This window comes from Ursus americanus, chromosome 30 (assembly GCF_024610735.1).
Source record: "Ursus americanus isolate L20-20 chromosome 30, mUrsAme1.1.p, whole genome shotgun sequence".
In the NCBI taxonomy this organism is placed as follows: domain Eukaryota; kingdom Metazoa; phylum Chordata; class Mammalia; order Carnivora; family Ursidae; genus Ursus; species Ursus americanus.
Window position 1 is genome coordinate 21,819,088 of NC_142156.1, and position 16,281 is coordinate 21,835,368.

At 48.0% G+C, this 16,281-nt stretch overlaps 1 protein-coding gene across 1 annotated transcript in view; it reads left to right on the forward strand.

Annotated features, from left to right (window-relative positions):
- The window catches only part of LOC123778538 (transmembrane protein 132B-like), a 58,932-nt gene extending 46,741 nt beyond the window's left edge, over positions 1–12,191 (forward strand). Inside the window, 6 exon segments of the mRNA XM_087857166.1 lie at positions 7,705–7,748; positions 7,751–7,777; positions 7,780–7,956; positions 9,864–10,070; positions 10,961–11,851; positions 11,854–12,191. Coding sequence (XP_087713292.1) covers positions 7,705–7,748; positions 7,751–7,777; positions 7,780–7,956; positions 9,864–10,070; positions 10,961–11,851; positions 11,854–12,116 — 1,609 coding nt within the window. The 3' untranslated portion in view covers positions 12,117–12,191.
- The last annotated feature ends 4,090 nt before the right edge of the window (positions 12,192–16,281 follow it).

A 16,281-nucleotide genomic window follows, 5' to 3' on the forward strand; every position in this document is an offset into this window, starting at 1 on the left:
CATGAATGTTCACGGCAACATTATAATATCAAAAAATTAGAAATAACCCAAATGCGCATTTTCTGATGGTTGGAGAAGCACATTCGGTCTATATCCATCAAAGACACTGCTCAGCTGTAGAAAGAGCGAAGCCCTGATCTCTGTTACAACATGAATGAGCCTTGAAAACGTGATGCTACGTGGAAGGACCCAGGCACCGAAGGGCACATATTGTAGAATTCTATTTACATGAAATGTCCAGTATAGAAAAATCTGCCGAAGCAGAAAGCAGACGAGTGGTCGCCAGGGGCTGGTGGGGGAGGGGAGTGCGGACGGAAGAGTGCCGTCTAATGAGTGTGCGGTTTCTTCTGGGGGTGGTGAAAATGTTCTAAAGGTACGTGGTGATTTTTACACACTGTGGATCTACTAAAAACCCACCAGCTTGTACACTTCACAAGGTGAATTTCATGCTATGTGAATTTTGTCTGGGTTTTTAAAAAATCACAGCTGACTTCTCATGAGCACATAAGCAGATTCCATGAGAGGAAAACCATGGAGGATCTGAAGCCGCGGTCCCCTTCTGTCCATGAGGGGAGATGGGTGTGCAGATAACTAAGGGTTACTACCTCAAAAGAGAGAGAGTTGATTTTCGGGAGAGTAACAGATCCTACATTATGGGTTTAAATGCTGCTTCTGTGATTTTTGGCTTTGGGTAAAAGGGATGAAGACGCCAATCGTTGCTGCCGAGAAGCATCTTGGAAACTTTGTGTCATTAGGATTTGAAGAACCTTCAGAACCTTCTAAGGAATTTGGACTTGAATTTGTAGCAGAAATGGTAGAGGTGAGACACACATGTCATAGCTCCCTAGCACCCGTCCAAGGAAGACATCACTCATTGATCTTTGCACGCCTCTCCCCAGAATCCAGATTCTTCCCCAGGGCAAGTGCCCCGCCCCCTCCCTCCCCAGAGCCTGTAAGGATCCCGCAACATTCACCAAAATGATGAAAACTTTCCCATTTCTGTTACAATCTGTGGGAGCCCGGAGAAGTGTCTAATAAGGATTGGACCAGCGTATCAATAAGGTGCACATTTGTACCAGATAGTTTCATACCTTGAAAAGATAAACAGTTTCCTTCCTCAGTTTCCTTTGCTGGGCATTGCAGTCACACTGTCAAGGAAAGCATATGCTCAAGACTGGAAAACAGCAATTCTTAAGGCAAATACAGTCCCAAGACTTGCTTTGTTTGGCCAGGGTCACGTCTCACTGTTTTCCTATTAGCAGCCAGTGTCGAAATCTGATAGATTTCACTCTCAACCTGGATGTCCTGCCTCTTTTGAAAAAAATCGGGTGCCCTCAAAGGGCAGAGCCAACATTCCTCCATGGAAGCAATTTGTTCTAGGTATGCTGGCTGCCTTTCTTGGGTGAGATATGCTCATTCCAGTTTGCCTGGTCTCGATATCCCCGGATGCATCTCAGCAGACCTGGCGCTGTGTGTGGCTTGGGGCCATGCAGGGCTGTGCCGCGTTGTGTTGTGTTGTGTTGTGTTGTGCTGTGTTGTGCTGGCTTACCTAGTCCGATCAGTACCTCATGCCACTCCTTTATTCATGAGACTTTATGGTCAAATTACCTTCTTGTGAATTGAATCACAGGTTATGGCAACGGAGGAGCTCGGTGCTTGCAGACAAATGTTCTCAGGCAGCTCAGAAAATCTCTTGTAGGCAGGGGTGTCATGAGTCTCTATTCGTGGCGGAGAGAACACAAGCTTCATCAATGGTACCGCATTTTATAATGCTGAGCACGGTGCTTATGCACTGAGAACGCCCCCCTGGGACACCAGGGCTTGGCTAGATCCTGAATGCCTGGTTCTCTTGTGGAGATACGCAGTGAGAGTGAGAGTTTGGAGGGCCGGCCTTCTCCTGGCAACGAGGGACATGTCTTGTGTCTGCTGGGTCTGTCCACTTGGGTCTTCAAAGGCCCTCTCCCAGTCTCTTTGTAGAATGGGTGGTTGAGAGGCCACTGGTGGCACTTACTTCGGTCGGTCCCAGGAATCACAGAAGTAGACTCTCTGCTCTTGATGCCTCATACCGTGTATAAACAATGCACGAGTCTCCTATTTTCCAAGTGCTGTTTTATCCTAATAGAAATTTCCTGTGTAGCTTTAATAGAAGTTGCAAAATGCTCCGGAACTTTCTCTCTCTTATTTTCCCCCTTGAAAATCTGTTTATCCTGCCAAAATACCTTATGTGTGTTTGTGTGCGTACGTGTGACTAATTTATGTGCAAACTTTGAACGTCTAAGCTTTGGCTTCAACATCTGTGCCAATGGAACCTCATTACGAGCGTCTCTGTGCAGCAGGCCCGGTGAGCACAGTCGGGCGGGCGCGGGGAGCCGGGCAGCGCCATATGCTGGGCTTTCTCCAGATAAACAGCTCCTGATCCCTTCTGGGGCACCGTTTGATGAATGCGAAGGGCTTGGATCTTTTCCTAAGCTAACAAGCGTTGGTGGTGCTTTTAAAATCCCCCGAGTTCAGAGATGAGATGCTCACATGAAAACATCCTGCAAATAAGCATCTGCTAAACTTTGTCCTGAGCTGTAGTCCTTGGCCCGGGATGCTGTGAAGTTTCGACGAGGAATAAGTGTTGGCAGATACTTATCTAGAAATAGCGAAACGTTATCGAAAGTGTTTGGGGGCCGAGCTTTTACCTTGGAGGAAAAAGACTAACATGTCTTGGGTTTCTCATAGTGAGGGCCCATCACACAGAATCCAGAAAGATTCTGTGCCCTCTAATGGAGGTGGACTGAGCGAGGTCTCAGGAGTCTCTCAAAGATGTTGTGGGTCTCGAATTAAGGTGAACAGTGGACCCTTCTTGCAGGTCGGAGGTGAAGACCGCCGGTGAATATGTTCATCCCCCAGCCCCCCGCAGGCCCCATGGGAGCTTTAGGGAAATATGATTAAAAACAGTATCTTCCACCAACTCAGAAACCCTCACCAAAAAAAGTAGGGGAGAAAGAAAACAATGGCATTATGGAGTCAGTATTAAACCAGAATGGGATGTGAATCACAGTGGTTTGCTCAGAAATTGCAAAGACAGAAAGAAATTCTACCATTTTACAGAGCCAAGCAGATCTAATCCATTTCATACACGTTCTCCAAATAGATCAGTTTTTCTTATTTTAAAATTGTATTTGCCCATACCGAACCCCGATGAGTTTACTAATTGTTGCGTACTCTGTATGTTTAGTGCTCAGGAGAGTGAGTGTCTGACCTGGGGACACAGGCAGGCAAGGGAGAGCCAGGTGGGCTCAGTTTCCCTTGATCCAAGCCGCTGCACTGAGCTGGTGATCCTGCCCCCTCACCCTGGGAGTTTAGTTGGAAGACCGTGGAGATCGATCGCAAAGTTCTCTCTGCGTGCTCATTCTCCTGCGTCCCAGCGGGTCCACACTGCCTGAGAGAGGCCATGGCTTCTGTCCTGTGTATTTGTGCTGAGCTATTAACCCAAACTTGTTAGGAACACTGGTTTTGCATCCAGGTGGCAGGAGCCCAAATCCTGACTCAGCCTCTTGCTAGCTCTGTACCCCTGACGAACTGGCCTCTCTGAGCTTTGTTGGGTGCATAATGAGAAAAGAATACTTGACCTTATACAAGTACCATGAGGATTAAATGGGTACAGTGCACATTAAGTTCTACGAACAGTGCCCAGTGCATGGGAAGCGCTCCACGTAGAGTGGCGGCTTTAGCCCTGCTCGGATTTCAGCGGCTATTTGAATAGAGGCAAAACCAAAAACTGATCTCAGTGCTCCTTAAGTGGCAGAGGCTAAGCAATCATTTTTGCAAAGAATATTAACTATCCTTTAGGTTTGGATGAAAAAGGACCGTTACATTTCTTTTATATAGTTTGCACATCTTCATATAGGGATATGCATTTCTCGTGTGTGGGTGAGAAACATACCATCGGATTCTGTAGCTTTTCTTCCTTGACACGTGGCTTCACATCTGGCAGGCTGCACGCGGGGTGATGGGAGGAGCTGTAATAATGCATGGCCAGGTTCTTGCAACTGAAACAGACAGATGGATACAGTGGCAAACTGGGGGGAGGGGGGCACACAGATTAAACTCCTGCTTTCTTCCAGATAACCGTGTTTGCTGAAAGGTGCAGATGCCGGAGCAGGCGTGCAGGTGTGGGTCCCGGCTCTGCCACGCACAGCTCCGTGACCCTGGGCTCGTTACTCGTACTGCCCGGTCCTGAGTTTCTTCTTAGGCAGCTGAGAATGATAATAGCACTTCCTACTCGTGTTCTGTAATCCAAGGACTCTATCTATACATAGACCTAAATATGGATAATGCATGTACGGTAAAACATTTATGTTCTCTAAATATAAAATATACATGAAATACACAATAACCCATAAAGCATACATAGACTTATACCTATGCTATATAACATAAATATACATAATGAATCTGTAATTCATATAATGCATGCAAAGATCACATTTATATGTCATATAAATGTAAAATACACAGGAAGTGCACAATAATTCATTAAAACATACATACAAATTATATACAATACATATATACTGTATATAGCGTGTTACTATATACAATATGTATCATTATATCTTACATTTTGTATTTATATATGTCATTACTATACATGTGTACTACACACAGAGTGCATAACCAGTACCTCCCCTCTCCGGCTGATGATGTGAGGTGACAATTACCCACGTGATGAGATGAACGGCATAGACCCAGCAGCTAGGCTAGAAGCCAGAGGAGGATCACCTGCTGAAATCCAGGAAGGGGGACAGATGTACTGCCTGCCCCAGTCCTACAAGCATCCTTGCCTCCAAGAAGCCCGGCCCCTTGTAATGAAGAAATGATACTGGAAACCAAAAGAGCCTGGAGAAGTAAAAGGAAAGCAGTGAATGGGATTAGAAAAATGCACAGTGAAGGGCAGAGAACCTCAGTGGGGATGCACATGTTACACGTATGAACACACATGGAAACAGTTGTTGTGGGGGCAGGGGAGGCAATGGAAAGAAGCCCAGGGTCCTCTTCCAGTGGGGGAAGCGTCTGCCCTCCCACCTGCAGGGTGTGTGGGCCTCTGCAGGACCCTGCCCCTGAGGCTGGGGGGCGGGGCGGATCTCTCATGAGGGGTCAGGAGGCTCTGGCTGGGAGTGGGGGTGCCCTTGACCGCGGGAAGAAGATCCCCTTCCTGTGGTCTGGGCGTCCTCTGAAATACCACCTTCCTGAAGACACACGTCTCACTCTGCTGAAACTGGGAGGGACCCAGTACTTACTATTTTTCAGGGTCAGGAAGAAGTCTTGTTTTCTGTGTGGTTTGCTTTTGTCTTTTAGACTGTCACTAATGGAGTACTTGGAAATCAACTTAGAATCCTTTCTCAGACCCTGGGCTGAACCTGGGTGACTCATTCTCTCTCCCTACCTGTCCTGCGCCCCGCCTAAGGCCAAGGAGGGGCTTGAGACCTGCAGTGAGTGCTTCCTGTGGGCTGCACTGATTTTAGCAGGTGGTACAGCGACTGCTCTGAGGAAACCAGAAAAACATCGGTGGTGGTGGTGGTGGTGGTGGAGGGTTCAGTCACATCACATCCAGGGGAGAGTCACGACCTGAATAGTCTGCGAGAACTTCTGCTGGGGGTGACCTTGAAGCCTGAATTCCCAAACCTCTTACTCCTATGAGCGAATCTGTTCCTTAAATATGTTTCATCTGGTCTGGAAAACATATGTGTTATATATTACACTTAAAGATTTAGAAGGGTAGATCTCATGTGAAATGTTCTTACCACAAAAGTTATTGTTATTATTTTTTTTAAAAAGGCCAGATTTCTGACCTCTGCTGACAAATTGGGAGCCTTGGCTTCCCTGGGGCTGAAGAGCAGGGAATAGAGGTTGGGAGTGAGTGAGTGAGATTCCGAGCTCCCCATCCCCGCTGCTCCCCTTCCCAGCTGCTGGCCTGTGCTCCCTTTATCCAAACATTTGATCAGGAACCGGCAGTGGCCCACGTTAGAGCAGCGTGCTTGCAGCTCCGTGGTTGCTAACATCGTCACAAAGCAAAACACAGCAACATACGTTTGCTTTTATAATAGCTCGTCCGTAACAGGTGTAGCGGAGTCTATAAAGAGACACCCAGTATAAACACCCTGGGGGGGAGAAAGAAGAAAAGGCAACTTTCCCAAATATCATCATAAATAAGTGATTTCCGTGGTGGTTTTTGCCTTGACGTTAGAAACAGCTATCAGCTCAAGGAATCAAGCGTTTCGGAGGCAATGAATTCCCCAGCATGGGGGCCTAATGAGGGAGCCGATAACTGCCTGGGGCTGAGGATCTGAGTTTTTGAGGCAGAAGAAAAGCTGAAATGAGGGGATGAAGTGCCTATCCCGTGTGTAAACAGAAAGTGGATTAGAGAGGAAAGCGTTTATGTCCTATGAAGTCTGACAGCCCTTAAGTGGCTGCTATTATTTGATGAGACAGTGTGGGCCGCTAATGGCCACTCTGCTCCTTTCCCCGCACAGCCGCCAGGCGAGTTTTGATGCTAGACGAGAGTGGGGTCCTGCGTCGTGAGGGAAGGGTGCCGGGCTGTGCGTGCTGGGCAGCTGCTGATGCCCCGCTGGGGATGCTGGGCAGCTGGCAGGAGCCCCGTGGCTGGAAACCAGGTAAATGTGCGAAGTGACCGCAGGGATGGTGGCCGTCGCTGTTCCCCCGAGAGCTGACGCCACGTGGACCCCGCCAGTGATACCGTGATTTACAAGAAATGTGTGTTTGGGTCTTGGTCTGTGGTTCCTGGCTCGCGGCTCCCCAAACCCTCGGCGTTTTCTGAGCGCTAGGAGCAACTTTGAGCATCTTTTGTTGTCATAGTTGCTCTTCTGTCCTCAGTGGAGGGTCAGGAGGTGGACCTTTGTGTTTTGTTGCTCGTAATGAGCCCCTTTCAACCACACCGATTCCGGCCTCCCCTGGAAGCAGAGCTGAGCTCTGCTGAGATGTCCCCTAGCACCTGTCCTCGCAATGTTAATAACACAATCTCTCTCAAATTCTGTTGCTCGGGAGCTGGTCTCAGGCCAGCCAACGTAGCCCGTGTCGTTCCCTTTCCTGCTCCAACCGCAGCAGGGGTGGGCAGCCCCGATTTCCCAGGGGAGGAGAACGAGAATCTGCGCGCCCACGTCCCTAGTCTGAGGGAGGGCGGAGCAGGGCAGTGGGGCTAATTGTGTTACATGCCGGAGCTCAGACTACTGGTTCCCAAACGGCTGTCCATTGGAATCGCCAGGGCCCTTTGAATTATGTGGATTCCCGGCTCGGACCCCGAATCACCCTGATTACATTGCCGTGGGCTGAAACGGGGCAGCGCGATCACCCCAGGGCGATGCCACAGTGCAGGGAAGTCTGGAACCGCTGACCCCCTCTTCATCCTGCGGCCTCCTCTCCGGCTGGCTGGATCTTGCCCTTGAGCAAAAACAGGTTGAAGGCAAGAGACTGTGTCTTTGTTTCTGGAGTTCTGGGCGGGAAGCACACAGCTCTGGCACCGGGAAAACACCCCTCTTGCCTGATGGCCGAAGACGTTGTGAGTGAATCCGTGGACACACACGTTTGGCCGGGAGAGGATCCAGGTCCCATCATTTCAGAACCGCAGCCCCACGGTTGCTGGAAAATTGAGGATATTTGAAACACCCCTGATGATGAGCAGATTCATTTGTGCCCCAGGCCCACCTGCGAGAGCGAGGACGAGGAGGACGAGGAGAGGAAGGGCAGTACCAGCACGCCACGGTGCGCGTCCTCACCAGTTCGTGGCCGAGGCGCCCGACGTGGGTCAGCTGAGCTCCCTGCTGGGCCCCGACTGGCAGTTCGACATCACTGACCTCGTGGCCGGTCTCAGGAAGGTGGAGGAGCCGAGGATCGCGCAGCTGCAGGGCGGCCAGACCCTGGTGGGCCGGGAGCCGGGGGTAACCACGGTGCGGCTTTAATGCACTGCTGGACGCTTTCCCCAAATACTCAGCCCGTTCTTTGCTTGTGTCGGACACGTTCGTGTGAGGCCTCCTGTGCACGTGTCTGTTTGTACATGGGCGGGAGGCATGGACACAACACACAGAATCCATCAGCCTTTAGACCACATATTCAGAAATTCATGTTTACTTAACCACAGAGAAGCTCCTGCAAATTAGAGACGCTCTTGAGATCAGAGTCCTCACCCCTTCACCAGGGGATGCTGTGTGACGACAGGCAGTGAAAGCGAACTTCTGTCCCTGGTCTTAGCGGCTGTCAACCTCAGGGCGCTTGGCAATGTCGGGACACATTTGGTTTGCCGTATTTATTTACACGCACACGCATCGTTCCCTGATGTCATGCTTTCTCTTTTCTTAGACGCTTATTGAAAATATTTCACAGTTAATTTTACTAGGATGGCTGTGGAGAGATTATAGAGCAGATCATTATCTTCACAAAGTGTTTAAATATTCCTTATCACATCACAATTTAGGGTTCGCCCAAATGTGATTTTGCAAAAGCTGCTTTATTGATATTGCATTAGTCCAGGTCTGAATCACTCTGGTTGCAAATTGATGTTTTATGAGGTGAAATGACTTTCTAAGGCCATTAAGATTCCTTTTTGCACTGAATTTTCCCAGCGAGCTCAATGATGCTGCCAGGATCTACAATTATGACGTTATAAACATCGGACTACTCAAAGAGCAAAAATTAAGCAGAGGAAGAAGGCGAGACACCATTTCTCTAAATATTTTTAGTAAAAAGATTGTCAAAATATAACTATTAGTTTTGAGGAAAATGTTACATTTTCTGTGCTCTAATGGGCCAACACCAGCAGGGAGGTAATATTCTTTAATTTGGGGGAATTATCACTAAATTAAATCAAGCTCTTGGAAGAAAACAAATGAATAATATTGTATAAATCAAAGGAAGTAAAATATATTAGGTTGATCTATTTATAGTTTCTTGTTTTTTAATGGGGGGGGTGTAATTAAACATTAAAAAAATGCTCTTCTAAGCCATTTGCATTTCAGCAAGTTGTCCTAGCTCCAGACCATCTGTCCTCAGATCACCGGGTGCAAATCTGTTGTCTGACAGAGTCAGGTTACTGCCCTACTGCTCTTAGGATACCACACTCAGAGGAAATGTGGGAAATCGTATTGGACCAAAGAGATAGAGTCTGATAGGAAGCCGGCAAGGGCTGAGGGCAGGTCAGATTCTAATCCAGCAGAGTGTGGGTAGCTCAGGAGATGCGGAGCTGTCGGCATCAGTCCGGACCCGCCGTGGACCCAGGGTCCTGCTTGCTAGTGCGATGCGTAACTCACATGCGTGGGGAGTGTTGCATTATCTGAAATCCTGCCCGGGTGTTGGAAATTAGGTTTGCTTCTCTGTGTCAAAGTGACTTAGGTCCTCAAGGCAAGAGAGAGAGGTTCATTCTGGCTGACGACAGGATTTCAAAGAGCAAAGTTTCTGATAATCTTGGATTTTAGAGCACAGTGTTTCTCGGGGGCTAAAAAAGGTAGCAGTCCCCCAAAGAAAAGGGTGGTTCTGACACTTCAGCCATAGCTCGTCCCTGGGAGGAAGGTTTCCTGCTAATGTGGCAGCTGACTTTCCCTGCATCTGTCACCACAGCTGGATAAACGGAAGGGCAGTTTTTTGCTTTTTTTGCTCTGAGTTAGTTCCTACTTTTTAGAGACTTTCATTTAGCACCGAGAGTGCACTTTGGGGTTTAAAGGATGGGTGACAAACAAGTGATCGAAATGAAGTCATCATCTGCGTACAAAGCCCCACTTTTTTCGGTAATCATTCTACGTTTTTCTTTCCTTTTCCCTCTTTAATGACGTGTGCAGCAGAGACTGGAGCCTGCTCGCTTCCTTTGAAGGTGCTCTCACCTCTGTCCGACTCCATCCTGGCTGAGAAGACGGCGATCGTGCTGGATGACCGTGTCACCATCGCGGACCTGGGCGTGCAGCTGGTGGCCGGCTTGTCCCTTGCCCTGCAGCCTCACAGAGCGGACAAGAGAGCCATCGTCTCGACGGTGTCTGCCCAGGACGTTCTCCAGGCCCTGCAACAGGTGGGATTCCAGGGTCCTTTTGTCCCCGGTCAGTTGAGACCACTTCCCTCCCTCTCACACTGCGGAGGAGATCAGGAGAGCGCTTGTAGCTAGGACGGGGGGTCCTTGAAACTTCTTTCTGCTTTCTCTCCGGTCTGTCTTGTCTCTGAGAAAAGTGCTCAGTACTTTGGATAAATTGTCCTCTTATATATTTTACACACTAACCCTGGGTCCAAATACCACTTTGCAGTGGGTTATCTGTGATGGGGGACTCCTGGTAGACCATGACCAAAGGATCACGTGTGTTCTCCTTTCTAATATAAGGAATAATTGATACTGGCAAGTTCTATTTCTGCTATTTAAAGAAGTATGGCTAAGAGGCCCCAGACATCTGTTGGTTTATATTCATTATGGGCAACTTTAAACCTCTGCTCCATCTTTAAACTTGTAGCAAATCCAGTCGAATTATACCAAGGTCATTGTGTCTCTCAAGCATGCCAGTCCCCATAATACATCTTTTCTCAGATACTTCAAATGAGCATGTCTTTCTAATAAAGGATGCTTGAAGTGATATCATCTCGAGCCGTAGCCTGAGTAGTTGCACCTGAAATTGATTCAGATGTGTCATGTGATCTTCCAAACTCTTTGGAAAATTCAGAGTCAAATTCTGTTCTATGACATTCACTAAGTTGATATACACAGGACTGCATTCACTACGGTACACAAATTTACCCCTCACACCAGTGCATTTACAGCCCATTATTTATGCCAGTTTAATGTATGATAGCAACCGATCCAGATTTTAAAACATATTTATTGTTCTCTGCCTGTGTATTGAAAACATATCTCATAAGAAACCACATGTGTGGTTTATAAATTTGTGTCCGTGTTTACAGACTTGAAGGAAATAAATTACAGCATAAGGCTTTAACTTCATTTTTCTGAATCGTGGAATTTTGTTCAGTGATGGTTCGGTGACACCCTTAGACATTTACGATCCCAAGGATTTTTCAGTTGCTGTGTCATCATTGGATGAAATGGTGGTGTCTGTCCAGGCAAACCTTCCGTCCGGATGGCCGATTGTGGTCGCACAGGGTGAAGGGCAAGGGCCCTTGATTAAATTAGAAATGATGATTAGTGAGCCCTGTCAGAAGACCAAGAGGAAGAGTGTTCTTGCCGTGGGTAAAGGAAATGTCAAGGTCAGATTTGAACCAAATATTGATGAGCACCAAGGAAGCAGCAACTATATTGAGGGCATCAGTCGGGAATACAAAGACCACTTCAGCAATTCCATCGAGCGTGAGGGAAACCAGGAGAGAGCAGGTCAGGAGTGGTTCCAACATGGTGCCTCTGTTGGCCAAGAGGAACGTAGCAACAAAAGCACAACCCCACAGTCTCCACAGGAAGGAAAGGATAAGAAGTCACTCAAGAGTGGCGGTCCAGATGCCTTCACAAGCTTCCCCACTCAAGGGAAGTTACCGGAACCCGGTAATCCCAGTGACCTGACAGTGACCTCAAGGGGGTTAACTGACTTGGAGATCGGCATGTACGCTCTGCTCTGTGTCTTCTGCCTGGCCATTTTGGTCTTCTTGACCAACTGTGTGGCATTTGCTTGGAAATACAGACACAAAAGATTCGCTGTGAGCGAACAAGACAACATCCCCCATTCCCATGACTGGGTCTGGCTTGGGAATGAAGTGGAACTTCTGGAGAACCCCATGGACATCACCCTCTCGTCGGAGGAGTGCACGACCATGATAGACAGGGGGCTGCAGTTCGAGGAGAGGAACTTCCTTCTCAACGGCGGCTCCCAGAAGACTTTCATAGTCAACTGCTTAGACCCTCTGACTATGTCTATGAGAAAGACATTAAAAGTGAGCTTATAAACCCATCAGGCCCAAAGCGGAAGAGAGTCAAGTTTACTTCCTACACCACCATCCTCCCGGAGGACGGTGGCCCGTACACCAACTCCATCCTGTTTGACAGTGAGGACAACATCAAGTGGGTCTGCCAGGACACCGGGCTGGGGGGCCCCCGGGACCTTAGAGACTATATGGAAAGGCTGCAAGACCACATGTGAACTCCTTTCTTACGTTTGTATTCACCTTTATGCCTTCTGTTTTTTGAACGGTGGAGCAGTGAGTTTGTTCAGCAATAGGGGATGATTTAGCAAAGCTTCATTTGGGGCCGTCTGGGGGGGGGGGATCCCTTTGTGAGCAGGTGCAGAGGCCCGGAGAGCTATAGCAGCCGGGTTAGAAGCCCGGATGTGATGTGCCTCTAGGTCAATTACAAGGAGATACTGGGAACCTCCTGGGACAACATTTTTACCCACTTCCTGGGACCAGCTCAGTGCTAATACAAGGACCCTAGAACTTATGGGTGTTACTCGTTGTCTCAGGGCACACTGGAGTTGGAAAGAATTGGGGAGTTGATATTTCTATTCTTAGGTCTTTCTAAATCACAGTGGACATTACTTGTTCACACCCTGAGCGTAGACATATGTGAAAGATAACTGAATGTAGCCCCTGTTTGCAGTGAGCACTGCTCTTGATGCATGTGTGCAAAGGGCTGGGACTGAGGTGCAGCTGGATGCCAGGGGCACGCACTGCACAACAGTGACAGTGAATGCCTGTACGTTTGGCTCCTCATTCCCCTCACCCTACTCCCTGCCCTGCGTGTGTTGGGAAACTAGTTTCTTTGGCTTCTGGAATTCTTTTACAAACATGAACAGGGAATAAAAACTGGTCCTGTCTTCAAGATCATTTTTGACTGCCGTGTAAGTTTTATTGCCTGGGATCCGTCACGTCTTGCTGTTTACTGAGTGTCCATCCTGGATGTCGGTTTTCCTCACCTGTCATCACGTCACTGTTCAGAGTCAGTATGTACATTCATACCCCTACTTTATCTGTCCCCGTTTTCCTTATGGAAATGTCTTGTATCTGAATGGGACAAGAGGTTTTACTTAATGTAAGAGTGTCAGTAAAGGAGTGCTATTTAACAAATAAGTTGTACGTGACGCTTTTCTTTTCCACATGAATTCTGGGGAAGTGTTGACATCACCAACATGTTTATTTTGTTTCCTCTGGTCGCTGTAACTTCATGGGGGAACTGATGGGGCTTACTTCTCGGGGGTCCCGTCTCTCAAGCTACTTTGGGCTGTGTTTATGAAGCACTGTATATGAGCCTTGATGTTTTGCACCCCATCTGAACTCTAAAAATAGTATTTATAGGTACAGAAAAGGAGTTGCCAAGGAAACAGCCGCAGATGAAGCTTGCCATTTGTGTGAATAAGAGTAAAAAGGATAAATAGAATGATCATCCGATGTCCCAGTGTGTAGACGTCCACCCATACGATGACTAGTAAGATATTCAAAATCACTTTTGTGGTAGAGACAACACACTCACAGGATATGCAGGGGAGGGAGGTAAATAACTGGCAGGGGCGTACACACACACACACACACACACACACACATCACAAAACCAAACAGCTATTCCAAGATCAAGCCATTGTTAGGAAAAACATGGCGGCTGTAAGTCAGCGGCAAAGAAGAAAGAAATTGCCTATTGCATGGTTCTTGCATAACTTATAAAATGTTACTGGAGGAACCACAGGAATGGTCTGAAGTAAAGGAATTGGGGGTAGGAAGATTAAGTACAATTTTTATTACGAAGCTGGGATAGCTGCTAAGATGGATTTGGGCTGAAATGGCCCTTCTTAGTCTCTGCTCAGCCATTTATCTCTAAGAAATAAACTTTCTGGAAGGTATAATAAAAATTCTAATTTTTCTCAGTCTTAATTGATGTAACAGATAACAATCTGTTCAAAATAATAGCAGCAACAACATACTGGATTCTGTGTGCTTCCATACGAGAGAGGTGAATGGTAGCAACGGTCCGAGGGCGGAAGACAGGAACTCAGATTTCTTAAAAATTTTACTTTCCGGCTAAACCTGTAATGTTTTCTTTCTTTAAAAGAGGCAGATCTTAAGCGGAAATGACAAAGCTAGCATCTTAAATACCTGCGGCTTGTACGTTGGCACCTCATTATTATTCTATGATTTCAAATTATTTTGTCATACAAATTTTAGCATGAAAGAAGGAGTTTAGGGCAGCACCCAGCAGAGAATGGCTGCCCCAGAAACGCTATTATTCTGACACTGTCTTTCAGATGCGACCCTCTTATCCTAACGGTGCTCCCTCCCGCCTCTGCCCCCTTATCGGTGGGATAGACGATGTCTTGTCATTTGCTTCAGCTGTGAGAGCCTTCCATCCTGGCTGTGCTCCCAGCGAGCTCACAGGACAGCAAGGGTGGACTTGCACAGCTGAAGACTAGCTCGAGGAAACGGAGTCTGCAGGAGCGGGAGGGGGAAGGTGCTGCAGAGCGGTCTCAGGTGCTCTGTGACCCCGAACGCCGATGACTCGGGTATTCCCAGTAGAGCACGGCGTGCTCTCCGTACGGTCGTCCCTGGGAGGGACCGTCTGCACCAGCTTCCCCTGTGATCTTCCTGTATCTCTTGTCTCTAGCATGCCTGCGTGTTTATAAACAGGGGCCCATCGCTGAGTCTGTCCCCAGGAGCTGGAGTTCTGAGTCCTGTTCGTGTTACCGCTGGGGTCAAGAAGTGAGGCTGGCGAAGCTTGATTTTTTTCAAAAATTGAGCTGAAGAATGAAGCCAGGAGCCCAGAGTCATTTGGTGTAAAATTAAAAGACGCTGCCCTGTGGGCATAGAGCCTCTAAGGCATTGTTTTCACGATTGTCAAGGACATGGCTGTCTATTGTAAACTATTTAGAAAACATATGCGTGTATAAAGAAAACAAAATGCAATAGGCAGAAATAACCACTCACAATAACAACAAAGATGTTTGAAAACGGTGGCTCGCACTTGTAGGAAGGGCTTGTTCGTTAGCCTTGGGGTAGCTGTGCCTTGGGGTAGCTGTGCGGTTTTGCAGTGTTCCCAGGAGAGGTGGCCCCACCGCGGAGAGCAGTATATGCTAATTCCAACATCATTATTCAAATAAAGTCTGCGCCTTCTCAAAGTTATCTTATCTCCATTTGGATCCTTGACTTTTGGCTCTAGCCGGAACGGGAATTTGCTTCTGAAATAGAAGCATCTAAACTCATGTTATCCGATGAGTCATGCACAGTCAGCCAGGCTTGTCCCCTGGAAAGGGGACTTTGTAGGGTTGGGGGCCGGCGGGTTTGCGTGGTGGGTGGAGAGGCAGCAGATGTCACCTCCCAGGTGAGGAGCCTGTTGCAAGCAGCCTGGTGAGCAGGCTTGGCTTGGTCAGGGCAGGCTCAGAATGTGGACCCGGGACGGAGGTGGCCGTTGGAACCGGGATCGGAGCCACCTCCCTGAAGAGGGCTTTGTGGAGAGAGAGGCTGTGCGGAAGCTCAGTGAGACACAGTCGCTCCCGGGCAGTCACATCTGCTGCTTGTGCTAAAACCCAGTCATCATAAAGCCAAAAATTGGACGGGGGCTGGGATCCCCTTTTCCCAACTGCCCCCCTCTCTCCTATGTCTGCGGGGGGTGTCATATTTGTTAAGAAGCAAAAGCATAAACATTTTGGTATGAAACCACAGGGACTCTAAATTTCGCTGAACTTTGGCATCAACGCTCATCAAGTTAATAAAATTTCCCTGGCATTATATCTGCTCTGGAAGTTTCTTGCTAATTAGAAGCCATGGGCTATATTCACTCTTGTTTTCCATCCGCGTAACAGACGTCGCATCCTGAGAAGCATAACCCCGCATGGAGAATGGACATGAATGATTACTTCTGAAATGTAGCTCCCTGGGGTCCTACACCATTTGCCTAAATTGAGCAGGATGTTAGTGGTTGAGATACTCAAATTGGGGGTCTGAAGAAACAATTCCACCCAAAGCGTGGTATCGATAAAGTCCCTTCCATTACTCCGGGATGGAGTGGCTCAGGTTAATCCTGGTTAACTCACCTTGACAGCAGCCCGGTTTCGTGCGTCCTTGAAGCGTGGAAGGTACAGGTGCTTCTATGAGACAGTACCATCTAGAACGCTGTGCATGCCAGAGGTCTGTCCCCCTGGTCTGGATGGGGCGCTGTTTTGGAGACCGGAATATGGGAATGGGAAGCAGCAGCCACATGGAGACAGTGGAGTTGAAATCCACAGACGCACTAAATCAGGAGAGAGGAAGAACCGAAGACACTTGACCTTTTCCCTGGGGACAAACAGCACCCAGAGGCCCCCCAGGAAACACCATGTGTACAGA